At 40.4% G+C, this 20815-nt stretch overlaps 1 protein-coding gene across 1 annotated transcript in view; it reads right to left on the minus strand.

The window, feature by feature from the left end:
• The window catches only part of Myo6 (myosin VI), a 235266-nt gene that overhangs the window by 116168 nt on the left and 98283 nt on the right, over positions 1 to 20815 (minus strand). The window contains exons 3-5 of the mRNA XM_045160127.1: positions 15584 to 15653; positions 7383 to 7456; positions 3820 to 3949 (exon numbers count right to left, since the gene is read on the minus strand). Coding sequence (XP_045016062.1) covers positions 3820 to 3949; positions 7383 to 7456; positions 15584 to 15653 — 274 coding nt within the window. The remainder of the gene's footprint in view (positions 1 to 3819; positions 3950 to 7382; positions 7457 to 15583; positions 15654 to 20815) is intronic.

The raw sequence follows: 20815 nt of genomic DNA on the forward strand, positions 1-20815 counted from the left end.
ACATTTGTTGGTGTCCGGCTAAATGTATATACTATGCTCGCCAAACTGCCCAGTAAGCACTTCTCTTAATGTTCATACCCATATATCAATACTACTCTCACTTTTGGCTAGAGAAGCTTCTCTTTTCAGATGGCGGTGACCATGGGATGACTTAGAAGGCACCATAGTGCTGAGAAGAAGTGACAGAGGAGTGCCCTCACCACTGAAACATCTCTCACACCTTCCAAGGCTCAGGGTCCATTGAGGAAGAAGTGGCAGAAAGAATTAAGAGCCAAAGGAAGGGTATGACTCCTTACAGTGCACTCCTCCAGACACAAAATTGCCTGGATATCCATGACCTCATAGTGCCTGACACTACCAACACAAGACCATCATAATAGGAGAAAAAAGATGATGACATCAAAATAAAAGAGAGACTGATTAAGAGGGGAAGGGTATAATGGAGAGTAGACTTGCAAACGGGAAAGTGGAGGGAGGGAATTACCATGGATGGTTTACTGTCTGCAACTACAGAAGTTGGCAATAAAAAAAAAAACATAAAATAAATGCTAATTTTAAAAAAAAAGGTATGTACCACCATGCCTGGCTCTCTCTCTCTCTTCTTCTTCTTCTTTTTCTTTTTTTTTTTTTTTTTTTTTTCTTTTTTAATTGAGGTAGGGTTTCATCAGAGCCCAGGCTGACTTGGAATTCACTATGTAGTCTCAGGGTCACCAACTCATGGTGACCCTCCTACCTCTGCCTACCAAGTGCTGGGATTAAAGGCATGCACCAACACACCTAGATCTTTTTTTTTTTTCCTCCATTTTTTTCCTTTTTCCTTTTGTTAGGCTTTCTCAAAGAACATATGCTATCCTGGTTTGTGCAGTTCCTGCATTTCAGTCTCCTGAGACCTGAGATTCTTTTTTTCTCTGACTGCATTTCTTCACCTCTCTCGTTTTTTTACTTTACAATTTTTTATTATTTTTATACTTATTTATTTGAGAGAGAGAGAGAGAAAGAAAGACAGGCAGAGAGAGAAAGGGTGTGCCAGGGCCTCCAGCCACTGCAAACAAACTTCAGATGTATGTGCTACCTTGTACATCTGGCTTATGAGGGCCCTGGGGAATTGAACCTGAGTCCTTTGGCTTTGCCCTACGCAAGTGACTTAACCTCAAAGCCATCTCTCCAGCCCTACTTCTCTCTTTTCATTCTATCATTAGCCAAAACTTCTACATCCCCATCCTTATTGCTCCTCCCTTCTGTTTGCCTTTCCTTCCTCTACTTTTTCTTTACCAAACTTAATAATAAACACTAGACTTACTCTGCTTTTTCTGCTCAAACCCACAGTAACAAAAGTCTTAGTGCATAGCATACACTCAGCAGGAGGGGGAAGAGGAGGAAGAGGGGAAGGGAAAACAAAAAGAATCACTGAAAAAATAATCCCAGCACTTGAAAGGCAGAGGTAGGAGGATCACTGTGAGTTTGAGGACTACCGAGTGAATTATAGATCAGTATGGGCTACAGTAAAACCCTACTTCAAAAAAACAAAGGAAGCCGGGCGTGGTGTTGCATGCCTTTAATCCCAGCACTGGGGAGGTAGAGGTAGGAGGATTGCCATGAGTTCAAGGCCACCCTGAGACACTGTAGTGAATTCCAGACCAGACTGGGCTAGAGTGAGAGCCTACCTCAAAAAACAAAAAAAATAATAATAATAATAAAAGGAAAAATCAAAAAACTAAGAAAACTCCAACAAATGACCTAAACCCACATGTGCATTGCAAAAACACTAGAAACAAAAAACTGAGACAACATGACTATTCCAAAAATTACTAACCCCACAGTAATGTCTTCCAATGAGTGAATATGAGGAAATCTTAGGTAATGAATTCAAAAGAATGATTACAAATATGCTCAAAGAAATCAAAATGGACACAAAATTACTGGAACAATTCTGAGAGAACATAAGCAGCTGAGTGGAACAAAGATGTCAATAGAAAATATGAAAGTAGAAATCAATAAATAATGAAAAAAATCAGAATTACTGGAAATGAAAAATTCAATACACAAATAAAAAGCTCTATGGAAAGCCTCATCTATAGAATATATCAAGAGGAGGGCAGAAGCTGTCCTAGCATCTGACAAAACAGACTTCAAATAAGAACTATTAAGAAGAAATTTTAACAATCTAAAAATAGATGCTGGAGAAATGCCCTAGAAGATAAAAGCACTTGCTTGCAAAGTCTGCCAGCCTGGGTTCAATTGTTGTACGTCCATGTAAAGCTGGATGTACATCTGTGATCCCAGTGCGGCTACAACAATGGGAGGCTGAGTCAAAGGACTCCAAAGCCCATGGGCCTGCCAGTCTAACTCTTCTTTGGTCTTGTTTTGTTTTGTTTCAAGGTAGGGTCTCACTTTAGCCCAGGTTGACCTAGATTTCATTATGTAGTCTCAGGATGGCCTCAAACTCACAGCAATCCTCCTAAGTCTGCCTCTTGAGTGCTGGGATTCAAAGTATGTGTCACCACTCCCAGAACTTTTTTTTTTAAATTATTTATTTATTTGCAAGCAGAGAGAGACAGAAGAGAGACAGACAGAGAGGACAGGCACAGCAGGGCCTGCAGCCACTACATTCCATGAAGACCTTGTGTATCTGGCTTTACGTGGGTGCTCAGATATCGAACTCAGGTCATTAGACCCTGAAGGCAAGCACCTTAACCACTGAGCCATCCCTTCATCCCTGGTCTAACTTTTGCCTGAGGCTTGGTAGTTTATTTGCAATGGCAAGAGACTTTGTCTCAAAGAAGGTGGAGCATAGACATACCATGCTGTTCTCTTACCTCCATACATGTGCCATGGCACACAAGCCCACATGTGCACACACATAAAAAAATAAGCTGGGTGTGGTGGCACATGCCTTTAATCCCAGCACTTGGGAGGCAGAGGTTGGAGGATCACTGTGAGTTCAAGGCCACCCTGAGACTACATAGTGAATTCCAGGCCAGTCTGGGTTAGAGCAAGACCCCACAAAAAAAAAAATAAAATAAATAAATAAATAAATAAATAAATAAATAAATAAATAAATTTTTGTAAAGCCTAAAGATAAAACTAACATATGACTCAGCTATTCCACTCCTGGGTATGTTTACCCAAAGCTCTCCAAGTGACCGTATCATAAAAACACTTGCACATCAATGTTTATTACAGCACTATCATAAAAGCTAAGTCACAGAGGCAGTTTTAGGTGTCCAACAGAAGAATAGATAAAGAAAATGTAATATGCAATGGAATTTTTGTAGCATAAAGAAAAATAAAGTTATATCAGTTGCAGGAAAATGGATGAAACTGGAGATAATTATATTAAAAAGACTCATATCTGTTTTCTCTCATATAGTGTCAAGTTTATCTAGATAAATAAAAGCATACATGCACAGACAACATGAAGGTAGAGTGAGACTGTCTAGGGAACAAAAGGGAATAGAAGGATGGAGGAGACTGGGGATACACTCAACATGCATCATCTACTTGTATGAAAATGTCTTTATGTACACTGAATATATAGAATAAAGATTTTAAAGAGAATCAGAAAAAAAACAACAAAACATTTAAAAAACTAACTAAATGTGTATGCTAAAATGATATACAAGCATTAAAATATACTTTAATCACTAGCCGGGCATGATGGTGCATGTCTTTAATCCGAGCACTCGAGAGGCATAGGTAGGAGGATTACCAGGAGTTCAAGGCCACCCTGAGACTACATAGTGAATTCCAGGCCAGCCTGAGCTAGAGTGAGACCCTACCTTGCAAAACCAAAATAATAATAATAATTAAACCACTTACCAATTGCAAAGACATGAGGTGGCATTGTCCCAAGAGATTTTCCTTGATATGACTTTATTGTATCTGAAGAATATATTTTAGGTAGATCAAAGTATGGGTTCACTGCAATCAGAATGTTGGCGACATATGTCTAAAGTAAGAAAAGCATAAACATGAAATTTCAAATTATAACTTTTACTTAAAGCTAATATAAGAAACATTCAGCAAACTTTCAGTTTTCTAAATAAACAGGACTCGAAAATCTGCATTTCCCCTATTTAAATATTTCCTGGTCTTATAAGACCCATGATTTTTCTAACTCCAAATATTTTTATCTTGTCATTCCACAGGTATCTCAAACTCAGCACTGCAAAATTCAAGACTGTCTCTTCCCACTCCCTGTGCCTCATAGAAAACAATCCCCTCCCATATGATCTTCTCAGCTACATGGTATCACCAAGTCACCACTAACAATAATCTGAGTCTTTAGGCCTCAATCTCCACCAGACTTCTTCTGGTGACTCACTTAGAAACCCTGGTTCTATTCCTACAGCTCAATTTGGGTTATTTGGACTCTCTCGTGGACTATACACCCTGATACTGCAGTATGTAAAAGTACTTGCAGCTTAGCCAGGCGTGGTGGTGCATGCCTTTAATCCCAGCACTCAGAGGCAGAGGTAGGAGGATAGCCATAAGTTCAAGGGCACCCTGAGAATATAGAGTGAATCCCAGGTCAGCCTGGCTACAGACCCTACCTTGAAGAAAGAAAGAAAGAGAGGGAGGGAGGGAGGGAGGGAAGGAAGGAGGGACAGACGGACTTGCAGCATGCTCTGGGCCATCCCCATCAGTGAATATTAAAGAGTGATTTAGCTCTGAGATTGCCATTTAGTCCCAAAACATCACATGCTGGACAGCTGCCTGGAAAGCAACAAACCAGGGAAAGCTCAGAAAAGGCAAAGAAAACAGAGAACCAAGATCCATAGAGAAGACAAAAAGATAACTGACTGCTCACCATAAGACATGCCACCTCTACCACATCTGCCAGGGTCCAGAAGAAATTGCAGAGGAAGCAGCAACGTGAATACTGCTCTTACTGCTAGCCTGACAACTAGCTAATGGTGACACACATGGTGATCAATCAAAACCCATTAAAGCAGAAATCCAGAGGCTACAGAGAACTAAACACTAAATCAGACTGCCAACAGGCCTGCCATGGCTCAGGGAACATTGCAGAAGACAGGGTGGAAAGACTGTACCAGCCACAGAGTGGGTGGAATACCCCAAGGAATGGGTCCCCTGCTACCCCACAGGAACTACCTGAGGCCTTCATGACCCACAGTGAATACCATAACCTCACTAAGGAGGGCCCCCTGGGTGGTGGGAACAGGGGTGAGGGGATAAAAGAATGTAACCTGTTGTAATACATATAAAATAAGGTGAATTTTTTAAAATACTACATACAGCCACTAATGGGCTGAATGTTTAACAAGCAACTTGAGTTTAATTTTAAAGTTGGAATTTAACTTCAGCTTTTGAAAAAATAAAGAATACACTAGTAGGATTTAGAAAGTTCCTTAGGTAGGTAGAGAGTTGTAGTTCAGTAAGACTGAAAACCAGGGCACACAGACCATGCTCTTTCTTTCACTGCTTCTAACTGTGGAAGATAAATGCTACAAAATCCTGAGCTCTCAGACACCCAATCTGAAATGCAGGAAGCTTTTCCAAAAACACAGTAACAATAAAATATTTGAGATCTCATATTCTAGGGAAGACAAAAGAACAGGATCTGAGATGTTGGGAAAATAAAGTCGTTCAATGTGGTTCATTTGTTGTTTTACTCAACACTAAGAACAGATGGTAAAGACTGAGAAGAAATGTAAAAATCTCATCTTTACTCCAAGTTGCTTCCTTCACTTATATATGTGTCAACAATAGTAATTATCTCCTTTATTTAGACATTTTAGTAATAAGACATGTTTATATATTGCTAATATTAAATAGTTTTATAACAAAACAGCATGAATTCTCTAGGGAAAAAATACCACTCATTGCTCAGGTAACTTTCAAATACTGGTTCTTAGTTCTATTTGGAAGATGCTTCCTAGTTACATCCATATTTACTTACTTTCACTGATGTGGTACAAGTTAAATTGCTCTAACAAATTTCAAAACTTTTGTATTACTTCATTCTCTAAAATAGTGGTTAGTACATATCAGATTCCTCTTAGCATGAAGCTGCTGACTGAGTAAATTTTGCTTCCAAATATATTTCAATCAAGAGCACATATATTTAAATATAAACATACCCTTCTTTATTCAGTTGATTGGGGGTGGGAGGGGGAATGGAAGAAAGTCTTAATACTGTGTATAACCAAAAAGACAGGAAAATCTCAATACCATGTACAACTACAAAGACAGCAATTAAATTCTTTTCAAACAGACTACATTAGCTCTATCCACCGGCTGTTACTACTTGGGCAGATGGCAAAGACCAGAATAATTTATTCAGAAGGAAGTAAATACAATTAGGCAAACTGATAGTGATATAAAAGATTAAGACTGTCATATGATCTTGCAAGTGTTAAAGATCCCATGTGCTTTTTGCCTTTAGCAGTAATGAAGACCATCTTCAAAACATAACTACAGTGAGGTAATTTATCTCTGACAACAAGTAATCTATGGCTAGGCCGTGGTGGCTCATGCCTTTAATCCCACCACTCTGGAGGCAGAAGTAGGAGGATTGTTATGAGTTCAAGGTCATCCTGAGGCTACATAGTGAGTTCCAGGTCAGCCTGGGCTAGTGTGAAACCCTACCTCAAAAAGAAGAAAGAGAAGAGAAGAGAAGAGAAGGGAAGAGAAGGGAAGGGAAGAGAAGGGAAGAAAAGGGAAGAGAAGGGAAGAGAAAAGAGAGGAAGAAATCTATGGCTAGTTCATATTGGAATAAAATCTCATATATGCCCAAATGAACAACTATAATTAAAACATTAAATATTTGTCTGAATGATCTAATACATGCTCTATTATCACCAAAACCATTATCTGTCTTCTTCTTCTTTTACTACCCTGGCCTCTCATGGTACAGTATCTACACTCCAATGAAATACTGCAATTATTTAGGCTCCATGATCATGTCTATGTACCTGACATTTCCTCAGATGACTCCTTCTATTTTCCTCATTCAAAATTTTAATGTCAATACATATTCCATATAGGCTGCCCTAAATTCTCCACAGAACAACATAAAGTGAAATTAAACAGATCTACGGACATGTACCAAAAATAAGGAATCAAATTTCAAAATGACTGCTTTATGAATATTTAAACTGGACATTTTTAAGCCTGAAAAATACTAAATGATGCTTTGATTTTATTAGTTCACCCCAGAATATTTATTAAGTACCCAGGATGTTACAGGGACATGGGGAGCTCTGGATGCAGAGCCCATGTTAAAAAGAACATGAGTGTCATGCAGCTTCTTCAAATCAAGACTTTCTGTTGAAAAGCATCAAGCCAGAAAAAAATCAAACAGTAGCATATAAAACAATGACCCCCACAAAATCTGCAGCCATAGATAAAATACTTACATAAATTCTGTCTTTACTATATCGGACCTTGATATTATGGAGCAGCGTAGCTTCATTTAAGTACATTAGTGAACCTAAGAAAAAAATATTGATTAGACAGTTGAAAAAATAGTAAAATAAAATGGTATTATGCTTACCATAGTCATTTTGAACACATCTAAATTCATTTGTTAGTTGAGATTAAACTTTTTGTCTTTCCTCTCTAATGCAGACTTTACCACATATTAACTGAACTAGAGCTCGAATTAAATCTCCTTACATATTTAAAGAATATCAGTAGAGTTGTATTAACTACCAAGACACATTCAAATCTAACCAAGGCTCTTAATAAACATGCATTTTGGCTGGAGAGATGGCTCAGTGATTAAAGGTACTTGCTTGCAAAGTCTGTCAGCTCAAGTTCCATTCCCCTGTGCCCATGTAAGGCCAGATGCACAGGGTGATGCATGCATCTGGAGTTTGTTGAAACTAACAAATAGGACTGGAAAGCTGGGTATGGTAGCGCATGCCTTTAATCCCAGCACTCAGAAAGCAGAGGTAGAAGGATCACTGTGAGTTCAAGACCACGACTAGACTACATAGTAAATTCCAAGTCAGCCTGGGCTACAGTAAGACCCTACCTCAAAAAACTTTAAAAGGGGGCTGGAGAGATGGCTTAGCAGTTAAGCGCTCGCCTGTGAAGCCTATGGACCCCAGTTTGAGGCTCGGTTCCCCAGGTCCCACATTAGCCAGATGCACAAGGGGGCACAGTCTGGAGTTCGTTTGCAGTGGCTGGAAGCCCTGGAGCGCCCATTCTCTCTCTCTCCCTCTATCTGTCTTTCTCTCTGTGTCTGTTGCTCTCAAATAAATAAATAAATAAATAAATACTTTAAAAAAATATTTAAAAAAAAAACTTTAAAGGGGGGGAGGGCTAAAGAGATGGCTTAGTGGTTAGATGCTTGTCTTCGAAGTCTAAGGACCCAGGCTGAACTTCCCAGAACCCATGTAATCTAGATGCACAAGGTCCTGCATGTGCACACATCTGGAGTTCTATTGCAGTGGTGAGGTCCTGGCACACCAATTCATTTTCTTTCTTTCTCTCTCTCTCTCTCTCTCTCTCTCTCTCTCTCTCTCTCTCTCTCTCTCTTTCTCTCTCTCTCATAAGAAAATAATAAACATGCATTTTTTTAATTTTTTTAAATTAATTAGTTTTGTACTCAGTGAATACAGTCAAGTTGGTAACATTTTAGGCTCATCCATATCCTACCCCTTCCCCCTGGCCCCTCCTTGTTGAGGTATATGGGTTATAAATTGTGGAGTTAGCCCACAGTTATGGGTAGAAGTGTCTCTGCGTATCATGACCCAACAATGTGGCCCTGACATTCTTTCTGCCCCCTCTTCCGCAAAATTTCCCTGAGCCACGTTGGGTTCATTTTTGGTCTGCTTCAGTGATGAGGTGTTGGGGGCCTCTGGATCTCTGGATATCTTATTTGGTAGGAGTTGATTGTGCCCAATGTAGTATAATTTTACACAGACTGAATTATTAATCAAATCAACAAACTATCCATGCATTGACTACTACCTATAATACATTCTCTAGTTCCAGGCATTAATAAAGCTACCTTTTCACCTCCACTGGAGCTATTGTCTTTGCACTTTGTGTATGATGTTTACCACACTTGGCAGAAATTAGAAAGATAATTTTAAGCCGGGCGTGGTGGCACATGCCTTTAATCCCAGCACTTGGGAAGCAGAGGTAGGAGGATCGCTGTGAGTTCGAGGCCACCCTGAGACTCCATAGTAAGTTCCAGGTCAGCCTGGGCTAGAGTGAGACCCTACCTCGAAAGACCAAAAAAAATAAAAATAAATTTTACATGTCTGGTTTTACCTGCTATACCAGATACTTGACAGCAGGATGCTAGTTGATCTGATTCAGTCTGGTCTCTCGCTGACATGATATGTATGTCTACAATGCATGCATCCCTAGTACACACATTTCACACCTGGTCAATGGTGTCAAACAACCTATATCACCAAAGAAAGCCCTTGTTTCTGCATGCATACAAAGCAGGCAGCTCATGTTCCAATGAGCTCAGTGCTACCTAATGCCACTTCACACAGAATGAGAGAGAAAGAAGTAGGTGGAGCCTCAGCAGCTTTCCTTTAAATGGAGAAAGGATGTGGAGTCAGGCAGCTGAAGTCTATCTGATTTGAGTATCTGGAGTCTATATCTTTATTATCCTTCCACCATATCGCCTAGAAGCCTGTCTTACAGGTTGCTGTCTCTATCCAAAACCCTTTGCTGAGCCTACATGTCTCACTTTTCCCTAAACACCTGCTCACTGCTGTCATCTGCCTCCCCTAAGTGAGAATTCCCAATACCCGAGCAACCTCCCCCGGAATAGCTGGTCATGTAACCCTACACTGACATGTGGATGCTGCTAGCTCTCCTCTCTTCAGCATCCACACTCACCACCTGCCTTCTCAAGGATATCTGCTCATTCAACCAGGTAAACCCCCAGTAGCTGAAACATATGTCAATGACAGCAAGAGTCTGACTAAAAGGATCTTCAATGACACAACCTGGGCTATTCCACTTTCATGGAACCATGGGAGCAAACAGGGAAATACTGACAGCCTTCAGCTTATCAAAGTGAAAATGTGAAGTCTCAGCCTCCTCCTTAAGGGGTGACAGTTTCTTGGATGTTATTAGTTGAGAAGAAGGGATTTATTGGAAGTGGGAGGAGGGTAAGAAAGGGCAATGGGGATTAATAAAAACACATTATATGCATGTGTGAACTTATCAAAACAATCAATTTTTAAATTTAAAAAAGTACTGGACTCTCTCAAACAAATACAAATTTTAAAAAGGGATGGGGAGATGGATTAGTGGTGAAGGCACTTGACTGCAAAACCTAAGAACCCAGGTTCAATTCTCCAGTACCCAAATAAGCCAGATGCACATGGTGGTGCATGCATCAGTCAGGAGTTTGTCTGCAGTGATGGAAGCCCTGGCCTGCCCATATTCATTCCTTCTCTCTCTCAAATAAATGAATTTTTAAAAAGATAAATGGGGACTAGGGCTGGAAAAATGGCTCAGCAGTTAAAGGCACTTGTTTGTAAAGCCTGACAGCTCTGGTTCAGTTCCCCAGGACCCATGTAAAGTCAGATACACAAAGTGGTGCATGCATCTGGAGTTTGTAGTGGCTGGTGGCCCTAGTGCATCCATTCTCTGTCTGTCTCTCTTCTATCTCTCTCTGCTTGCAAATAAATAAATACAAATATGTTTTAAATGAAGAAAGAAATAGCTTCCTGCTCCACCTCATTCCTTCCCACTATCCTCTCCTAGGAGCCAGTAGTGGGCTTACTTGGTTTGGCTGTTATGTAAACTGTTATATCTTATTGTTCATAGATTTAACTGTAGTCAAAAGAATATTTAAATTTTAAAAACTATTTTTAAAATAAGTCATATAGGGGTTGGGGAAATGGCTCAACAGATAAGAACACTAGCTACTCAGGCATAAAGACTGAGTCTGCTCTGCAGCACTCACATTAAGAAACCAGGAATGGCCATACATGCTTGTAACTCGAGCCCCAAGGGAGACAGAGACTTGACTATCCCTGGGGTTTGCTAGCCAGCCAGGCTGACAAAAAAACAGGGAGCTTCAGGTTCAGTGAGAGATTCTATCTCAGATAAACAAGGCAGAAGAGCAGTAGAGGTCACCAGTGTCCTCTTCTGGCCTTGGCACACAAGCACACAGAGTACATGCATCTACATATGCACATACTACATAGGCACGCACACACACAAAATAAATAAAATAACATGACATGACATAAATAAAAGCATAATTTTTATTCTAAACTCTTTGGTAATATAAATATAACATAAATATACTGATAGCTTCTAAAGAATAAGAATGTGTTTATTATTAAATTTAAACCTACAGATATGACTATAGAATTGAACACAGCTCTAGTTCCAGGCAAGAGAAAAGGAACCAACCCATAAATAATTTCAACATAGGAAAAGCCAATAAATACTACAGAAATATTTTTATCAGAAGCCAATCAATGCTAGATTTACATGTTATAGAAATTGTTCTATGACTGAAAAGAAGGCAGGGGGACAACTTTAAACTTAGTGGTTAATTATTCTCAACAACCAGCAAAGGCAGCAACAGTATCTTAAAATCAGTACAAAAGTATGCTTTTTTAATATTTTATTTTTATTTATTTATTTGAAGGAGAGAGAGAATGAGCAAACTAGGGCCTCAGCCACTGCAAATGAACTCCAGACACATGCGCCTCCTTGTGCATCTGGCTTACATGGATCCTGGGAAAGAGAACCTGAGTCCTTTGGCTTTGTGGGCAAGCACCTTAACTACTAAGCCATCTCACCAGGCCCTGTTTTTTCTTTTTAGTAACTGAGACCACCCTGAGACTACAGAGTGAATTCCAGGTCAGCCTGGACTAGATGAGACCCTACCTCAAAACCAAAAAAAAAACGGGCTAGAGAGATGCCTTAGCTGTTAAGCACTTGCCTGTGAAGCCTAAGGACCCTGGTTCGAGGCCTGATTCCCCAGGACCCACGTTAGCCAGATGCACAAGGGGGCGCACACGTCTGGAGTTCGTTTGTAGTGGCTGGAGGCCCTGGCATGCCCATTCTCTCTATCTGCCTCTTTCTGTCATCTCAACTAAATAAATAAAAATAAAAAAATAAAAAATAAATCAGTAAGAGGGCCATACTACAGTGGATGCCTGGCAGTGAACAAACCAGGAAAAGCTCAGAGAAGGCAGAGGAAACAAAGGAGAAGCAATACCCATCACTAAGAAGATAGCCAACTGCCCACCACAAGACATGCCACATCTGACAGGGCCCAGGAGAAATTGCAGAGGAATCAACCACCTCCACACTGATGCTGACAGACACAGCAATCAATTAAAATCCATCAAAGCAGAAATCCAGAGGCAACAGAAGAACTCAATACTAAATCAGACTTCCAATGGACCATGGCTCAGAACACATTGCAGAAGAGGTGAAAAAATTGTAACAGCCACAGGGTGGGTAGGAATATCCTGAGGCCCAATGCCCCTGCCACCCCACAGGGACTGACTGAGGCCTTCAAGACCCCATAGTAAATACTATGACCCTACTGAGGAGGGCCCACTGGAGGAGGAGCAAGGGGACAAAAGAGTATAACCTGTTACTATATGTGTATATATATATAATATATAATATATAATATATATATAATATATATATAATATATAATATATAATATATAATATATATATTAAATTAAATATAATATATATATTATATATATATGAAATTAAATATAATATATATATATCATATATATATATTAAATTAAATTAAATGTTAAAAAATCAATAAGGGAGAGCTGGCCGTGGTGGCACATGCCATTAATCCCAACACTCAGGAGGCAGAGGTAGAAGGATCGCCTTGAGTTCAAGGACTAAGACTACATAATGAATTCCAGGTCAGCCTGGGCCAGATTAAGACCGTACCTCAAAAAAAAAAAAAAAAAAAATCAGTAAGATGCTGGAGGGATGGCTTAGCTGTAAAGGCACTTACCTGCAAAGTCAAAAAACCCAGGTTCGATTCCCCAAGACCCATGTAATCCAGATGCACATGGTAGTGCATGTGTCTGGATTTCATTTGCAGTGGCTGAAGGCCCTGGCACACCCACTCTCTCTATATATGCCTCCCTCCCCCCACTCTCTCTCTCTGTCTCTCAAATGAATAGAACAAATAAATTAAAAAGTTTAAAAAATATTTATCACTAAGGGGGCTGGAAAGGTAGCACAGCAATTAAAGGCACTTAGTTGCAAAAGCTGACAGATTGCATTTGATTTCCCAGTACTCACTTAAAGCTAGATGCACAAAGTGGCACATTTGGAGTTGATTTGCAGTGGCAGTGGGCCCTGGTATGTCCATTCTCATTCATAATTCTCTTTTTCCTCTCTATCTCTCTCTTTCTTTCCCTCTCTCAAATAAATAAATAAGTAAAAATAAAAATATTTTTAAAAAGAGAAGGGTTCCCCAGCAGCTCATGTGGGGTGGATAGAGGAGAATACAGGAGAGAACAAGGATAGATCAATACATCAATGAGACAGAACCAATTGGAGCTAAAGAGATGGCTTAGCAGTTAAGGCACATGCCTGTGAAGCCTAAGGACCCAGGTTCAATGCTCCAAGTCCCACATAAGCAAGATGCACAACTGGAATTCATTTGCAGTGGTAAGAGGCCCTGGTGTACCTATTCTCATTCTCTATCTTTCTCTCCCTCTCTCTCCCTCTCTCTGTCTCTAATAAATAAATATAAATAAATAAATAAAATTTTAAAAGAGAGAATGTCAACTATCTACCAGGACATGGGTCACTTCCACCTCATCTGCCCAGACCCAGGAGTCATTCAGGAGAAAGAGTGGTGACACACTACTGCTCTCACAGCTGGCCTGAAAACCAGTTCCAGGGAAATACCAACAGACACTGTGTTCACTGAAACTTCTATAAACAGAGATCCAAAGTCTACAGAGAAAGCCACACCACATCAGCTCACCCAGGCTCAAGGAGCATTGTGGAAGAGGGATGAGTGTTTCCCCCATCCCTGCAGAGACCTACTGAAGCCTCTTGGTCTCCACAATGAATATCAATAATACCACTGAAAACCCTCAGTAGAACTGGGACAAGGGAGAGGGGGGGTCTATGTGTAAACCTTTGTATAAAACAAAAATCAATAATTAAAAAAAAAAATCATGGGCTGGGAAGACAGCTCAGCGGTTAAGGTGCTTTCCTGCAAAGCCTAAGGACCCAAGTTTGACCCCCAGTACCCACATAAGCCAGATACACAAGGTGGCACATGCACTGGCTAAAGGCCCTGATGTACCTAGTCTCATTCCCTCCCTCCCTCTCTCTCTCTGTCTTTCGTGTGTGTGTGTGTGTGTGTGTGTGTGTGTGTGTGTGTGTGTACACGCATACATATATCTAGAGAGAAAGAAAAAAAAAAAGAAATTAGCCGGGCATGGTGGTGTACCCAGCACTCAGGAGGCTGAGGCAGAAGGATCTTTGTGAGTTAAAGGCCAGCCTGAGACTACATAGTGAATTACAGGTCACCCTCAGCTAGAGTAAGATCCTACCTCAAAAAGAGAAAGAGAGAGAGAAAACAGAAAAGGGCTGGAGAGCTAGCTTAGTGGTTAAGGTGCTTGCCTGCAAAGCCTAAAGACCCATGTTCAACTCTCCAGATCCTCATAAACCAGACACACAAGGTGACACAAGCATGCAAGATCACACATGTGCACAAGGTAACACACAGGTCTGCAGTTGATTATGGTGGCTGGAGGCTCTGGTGTGCCAATATTCTCCTTCCTTCCCACCCCCTTCCCATAAAAAAAGCCAGTATGGGGCTGGAGAGATGGCTTAGTGATTAGGGTGCTTGCCTGAAAAGCCGAAGGACCCAGATTCGGCTCCCCAAGACCCATGAAAGCCAGATGTACAAGGGAGTAGGTGCATACATTTGGAGTTAGTATGCAGTGGCTGGAGGCCCTAGCATGCCCATTCTCTCTCTCCCCCTATTTCTATATCTCTCTCTCTCAAATAAATTAAAAAAAAATATTTTTTTAAAAGCCAGTATGTTGAGTTTGCCTTAAGAACAAAAACAAAGAACGAGGGAAAAAGAAAATAAGAATGTTGTCCAATGAGTCCCACGGACTCAATTTCCACATCCATTATCATAAATTCCCCTGACAATGTAAGATTCAAAACAACTTTGAGCACTATTAAGAATACACAGCTAGCACTGAGTGTGATGGCAGACACCTTAAGTCCCAACACTCGGGAGACAGAGATAAGAGGATAGCCATGAGTTCAAGGCCACCCTGAGAGTACACAATGAATTCCAGGTCAGCCTGGGCTAGAGTGAGACCCTACCTCAAAAAATCAAGAAAAAAAAAGAAAGAATACACAGCTAGCTCAAACCTCATGGGAAATAATCAGCATGCCACACTTTCAAAAGAAAAAATAACATTAGAAGACATCCAAGTACACATCTGAAATAATAACAAGCTCCTCCACTCACAGGGACCCTTAGGTTAAAGGCTGTGCTTTCTGAACCAATGTGAAATATATACATAACCATGCATTTATTTTCAGAGAAAGATTTTGTGGTGAGAAATAACTTTGAACTTAATACTTACAATTATCTTCCACATCTTTTTTACTGTCCTCTTCTGCAGGGAATACTTGGTTTATGAGAGCCAAAAATGTCTAACAAACAAAACAAAGGCTCATTAAACTTGAGGCATGTAGATCATTAAAAGGATAAAGGAGTTCACTGCTTGCATGTATTGTAATAATGGCAACAGCCCAATTGTGTTAGAGTAAGACACAGATCCTACTGTTGAATGGAGCCTTCATCTCAAAACAATATAATTATTTTACTCAAAAAACAGTATCCCTTATTACTATGACCAGAAATTACTAAATAAGCAGCCTAGGTTTTCACATGTAGAGTAGGACAAAACATGAAGAACACTAATATTAAATTACTATTTACAGACATGCTACTTGCAAAAAATAGAAACATCTGAATGTTTGTATATTGAGCAATTTTGTTTTGTTTTTTCTTTTTATTTCTTTAAAAATAAAGAGAGAGAAAAAGCCGGGTGTGGTGGCACACGCCTTTAATACTTTAATACTTTAGTACTCGGGAAGCAGAGGTAGGAGGATTGCCATGAGTTCAAGGCCACTCTGAGACTACATAGTGAATTCCAGGTCAGCCTGGGATAGAGACCTTACCTTAAAAAGCAAAAAGAGAGAGGGCCAGAGAGAAAGAGTGAGAAAGGGCACTACAGAGGCCTCTAGCCACTGCAAATGAACTCCAGATGCATGTGCCACAGTGTGCATCTGGCTTATGTGGGTACTGGGGAATCAAACCCCAGTTCCTTACGTTTCTCTCTCAAATAAATAAAAATAAAAACATTAAGAAGAAATAAGGGCTGGAGAGATGGAGAGTGGTTAAGCTGCTTGCCTGTAAAGTTTGAGGACCTAGGTTCAATTCCCCAGTACCCATGTAAGCCAGATGTATAAGGTGGCATCTATACCTGGGTTTGTAGTGGCTGGAGGGCCTGGCATGCCCATTGTCTCTCTATCTGTTTCTCTCTCTGCCTTGTTCTATTGCTCTCTAATAAATAAATAGAATATTTTAAAAGATAAATAATGTTTAATAAAATGCAACAAAACAGACTAATATTTGTTATTATTTAAGTAAAGCAATTTGAAACCAATTCCTCTCTAAAAATATATCAAAAATACAAATAACATCCAAAATTATTTGGTTCATATAATTAAATGTACCCATAAGTAGCTGGGTGTGGTGGCATCTTTGTAATCTCAGCACTTTAGGGGTAGAAGCAGAAGGGTCTGGAGTTCAAGGTCTACATCAGCTACATAGTGAGTTCAAGACCACCTTGTGCTACAAGATAGTCTGTAGCAAAAAAGAAAAGGGCTGGGGAGATGTCTCAGTGGTTCAAAACACATTTTTACAAAGCTCGCCAGTCCAGGCTCAATTCTTCAGTACCCATGTAAAGCCAGACACATAAAGTAGTACATGCAGTGGAAAGAGGCCCTTATTGTCTCTCTCAAATAAATAAAGATATTCTTTTAAGTTTCCATAAGGGCTGGAGAGATGATGACTCAGTGGTGAAGGTACTTGCCTGCAAAGCCTAGCAACCCAGGTTCAATTTCCCAGTACCCACATAAAGCCAGATGCACAAAGTGGTGCATGCATGTGGAGTTCACTTGCAGTGGCTAGAGACCCTGGCACACCTATTCATTCTCTCTTTCTCTCTCTCTCTCTATGTTTCTCTCTTTGTGTGTCTGTCTCTCTGACTGCAAATAAATTTTTTAAAGTTTCCATAAATCGATTTACATTTTCATTTATTTAACATTTAAAAATTTATGAGGGGGATGGCAGAGGGCTTAGTGGTTAAGGTACTTTTCTGCAAAGCCAAAAGACCCAGGTTCAATTCTCCAGGACTCATGTAAGCCAGATGCATAAGGTGGTGCATATGTCTGTGGCTAGAAGCCCTGGCACATCCATTCATATTCATCCCCCCTCTCTCCCTCCCTCTCTCCTTCCCTCCCTCCCTCCAATAAATAAATTTTTTAAAATAAAAATTATGAGGGCTGGAGAGATGACTTAGCCATTAAGGAAGACACTTGCCTGTGAAAGCCTAAGAACTCCTGTTCAAATCCTCAGATGCCACTCATAGCCATAAGCAAGCATGCAATGCCACACATGCCCAAAAGGGGGCGCAGGTGTCTGGCATTCTTTCAGTGGCTGAAAGGCCCTGGCATGCCCATTCTGTTGGCCTCTGTCTCTGTCTATCTGTCTGTCTGTCTGTCTGTCTCTCTCTCTCTCTCTCTCTCTCTCTCTCCCCCCCCCCCAAAAAAAAGTTATGAGAAAGCTGGACATGGTGGCACATATGCCTTTAAATCCAGCACTTGGGAGGCAGAGGTAGAAGGAATGCCTTGAGTTCAAGGGCACCCTGAGACTACATAGTGAATTCCAGGTCAACTAGGCTAAACTGAGACCCTACCTCAAAAAAGCAAACAAAAAAAAATCTATTTCAGGGCCTTAAGCTTGCTTGCAAAGCCTGCCAGCCTAGGTTTGATCCCCTGGTATCCATGTAAATACAGATGCACAAAGTGGTGAATGTGTCTGGAGTTTGTTTGCAATGGCAAGAGGCCCTGGTGAGTTCATACTCTCTTCCCCCCCCCCCCTCTCGCATAAAGAAAAATATTTTAAAATTCTATTTCATTAGATTGTTTTCTCTTAAAGAGAGAAGAATTTCTTTCCCATAGAAGGAAATCCCATCACCAAGGTCACAATTATCGAGCATTAAACACAACTGCACAACAAATACAAAGCACCACCACCAGTTGAACAAAATCGTTCTTGCCATGAAATGAATAAATAGCAGGGAGGGAGTGACCAGTGTGGACATTACCTCAAACAAAGATTGCAGGAGTACGAAGTTATACCGCTCCTTGGAAGAGAAAGGAATCAAAAGCTAACCCTACTTCAAGGTGGATGTGGTGGTCAGTGGAAATGTCATAAAGGTGACCTCAATCAGAGTCTTAAAAGATAAACAAGCTTGCTGAGCAAAGAGCTATGGAGATGTCACTTCAGGTTAAAAAAAAAAAAAAAAAAAAAAAAACAACTGTGAGCAAGCAGCTAACCTACCTGGTTCACAGCTAGAGCTTGACAAACTTTTCTGGGAGGGAAGGGTAGATGAGAGGGAGACAACGCACCAGACAAAGTGGAGACTGTTGACAATATGTAACAGCAGTAAAGTAGACAGGGTGTGGGGGGGGGGGCATCTTTATATACCACACATTTAGAGCTTTAGCAGGAAGGCCAGTCTACTGTAAATAGACAATAAATAAATTTAAATGGTCAAGACATCATTTGATGTTTTTTTTTTTGGGGGGGGGGGTGAGGGTGAGGTAGGGTCTCACTCTAGCCCAGGCTGATGTGGAATTCATGGAATTCACTATGTAGTCTCAGACTGGCCTTGAACTCACAGCAATCCTACTACTTCTGCCTCCTAAGTGCTGGCATTAAAGGCATGTACCACCATACCTGGCTAGCATTTGATTTTGAATAGGGACTTACCATCTAATTATGCAGCACAAGCTAGCAGGGAACTCACGGTCCTCCTGCCTTCACCTCCCAAGTGCTGGCTGAGATAACAAGCATGCACCACCATACTGACCTCAAGATGGCACTCAGTCTCATGTAGCACAGGCTGGCCTTACACTATGTAGCCACCAAAAATGACAATGAACTTCTGATCCTCCTGGCACAATATCTGATTTATGGGATGCCAAAACCAGGGCTTTGTGCATGCCATGCAAACACCACGGCTCAGGTACATGCCCAGCCCTGACACATTTTTGTGACTTTAGGTTCCTTCAACGCCAGTACTGAGGACCAAACCTAGAGCCTTGAAGACAGCGTGGTGGGGCACGCCTTTAATCTCAGCACTTAGGAGGCAGAGGTAGGAGGATCACCATGAGTTCAAGGCCACCTTGAGACTACATAATGAATTCCAAGTCAGCCTGAGCAACAGTGAGACCCTACCTCGAAAAATAAACAAACAAAAAAAGCAATCCTAAAAATTTGTTAATTCTTAAAAAAAAAAAAAATTAAGAGAAACTTAGACCTTAGTTTACAGAATTATTTGCAGATACATGAAATTTATAATCGCACTTTAAAGTGCGTGTATTGGTTCTATAAATGTGACAAAATACTAAGGTACAGTTTATTGACAACCCACAGGCATAAAATATTTACTGCAAGCCGGGCATGGTGGGAGGCAGTACAGGAATGAGGATCATTGTTTTTGAGTTCAAGGCCACCCTGAGGCTACATAGTGAATTCCAGGTCAGCCTGGACTAGAGTGAAACCCTACCTCAAAAGACAAACAAAAAAAAAAAAAAATTACTACATAAAATACGTTGAAAAAACCCAACTTCCATTATCATGTTTCTTTTATTCTTGACCTAAGTTATTGTGTCCCCTACAGAAAAGGTAGTAAGTACACACCTCACTTCATTTAGGCCTTTTAAATTTACTGTACTTATAAAATTGTTAAACAAAAAGGAAATGCTTTCAAATATAATTGACCTTTTAAAACCTCTTTCAAAGCCAGGCATGATGGCTCACACCTTTAATCCCAGCACTGGGGAGGCAGTGGTAGGAGGATCACCATGAGTTAAAGGCCACCATGAGACTACACAGTGAATTCCAGGTCAGCCTGGGCTACAGCAGGACCCTACCTCGAAAACCTCCCAAAAAAGTAAATAAATAAAACCTCTTTCATTTTTTAATATGTACCACAATGTAAGTATATACACAGGTACCTGCTAACAAGAGGAAAAGTAAAAATCCTTTCACTTTCCTTTCCTGAAGGTATTTTTAATTGGCTCCTCAGACATGGCCCAATACGTAGTATACATTTCAATTCCAGGCTTGTTTATAGTAATGGAATAGTCTTCTCTCAGAGAAGACCTCAGGAGAGCTGCACCTTGTTTTTCTATGGTTCCCAGAAGTATGGCAGTCATGTGGCATTAATTAACCATGTATTAGTGAATGTAGAGTATTCATGAACACTTGCAGTGTCTACAGTAAACAGAAATGACTTCCAAAAATTTAGTCAGGAGGCATGTTTAACAAGAATATTTATTAAACTAAAACTGTGAAGCTCTGCCCCAAAATCAGACCAAATCAGCCTTCATGAAGACTAGAAGAAGATACACAATTTCCATAGATGCTTTGGCCAGAAGCAATTCCAGCTCCTGCATACTTTTCCCCAAAATTTCCATTTTGTAATTTTGACAAGTCCATGTTTAAGATTGCATAA

This window comes from Jaculus jaculus, chromosome 10, assembly GCF_020740685.1.
Source record: "Jaculus jaculus isolate mJacJac1 chromosome 10, mJacJac1.mat.Y.cur, whole genome shotgun sequence".
NCBI lineage: Eukaryota > Metazoa > Chordata > Mammalia > Rodentia > Dipodidae > Jaculus > Jaculus jaculus.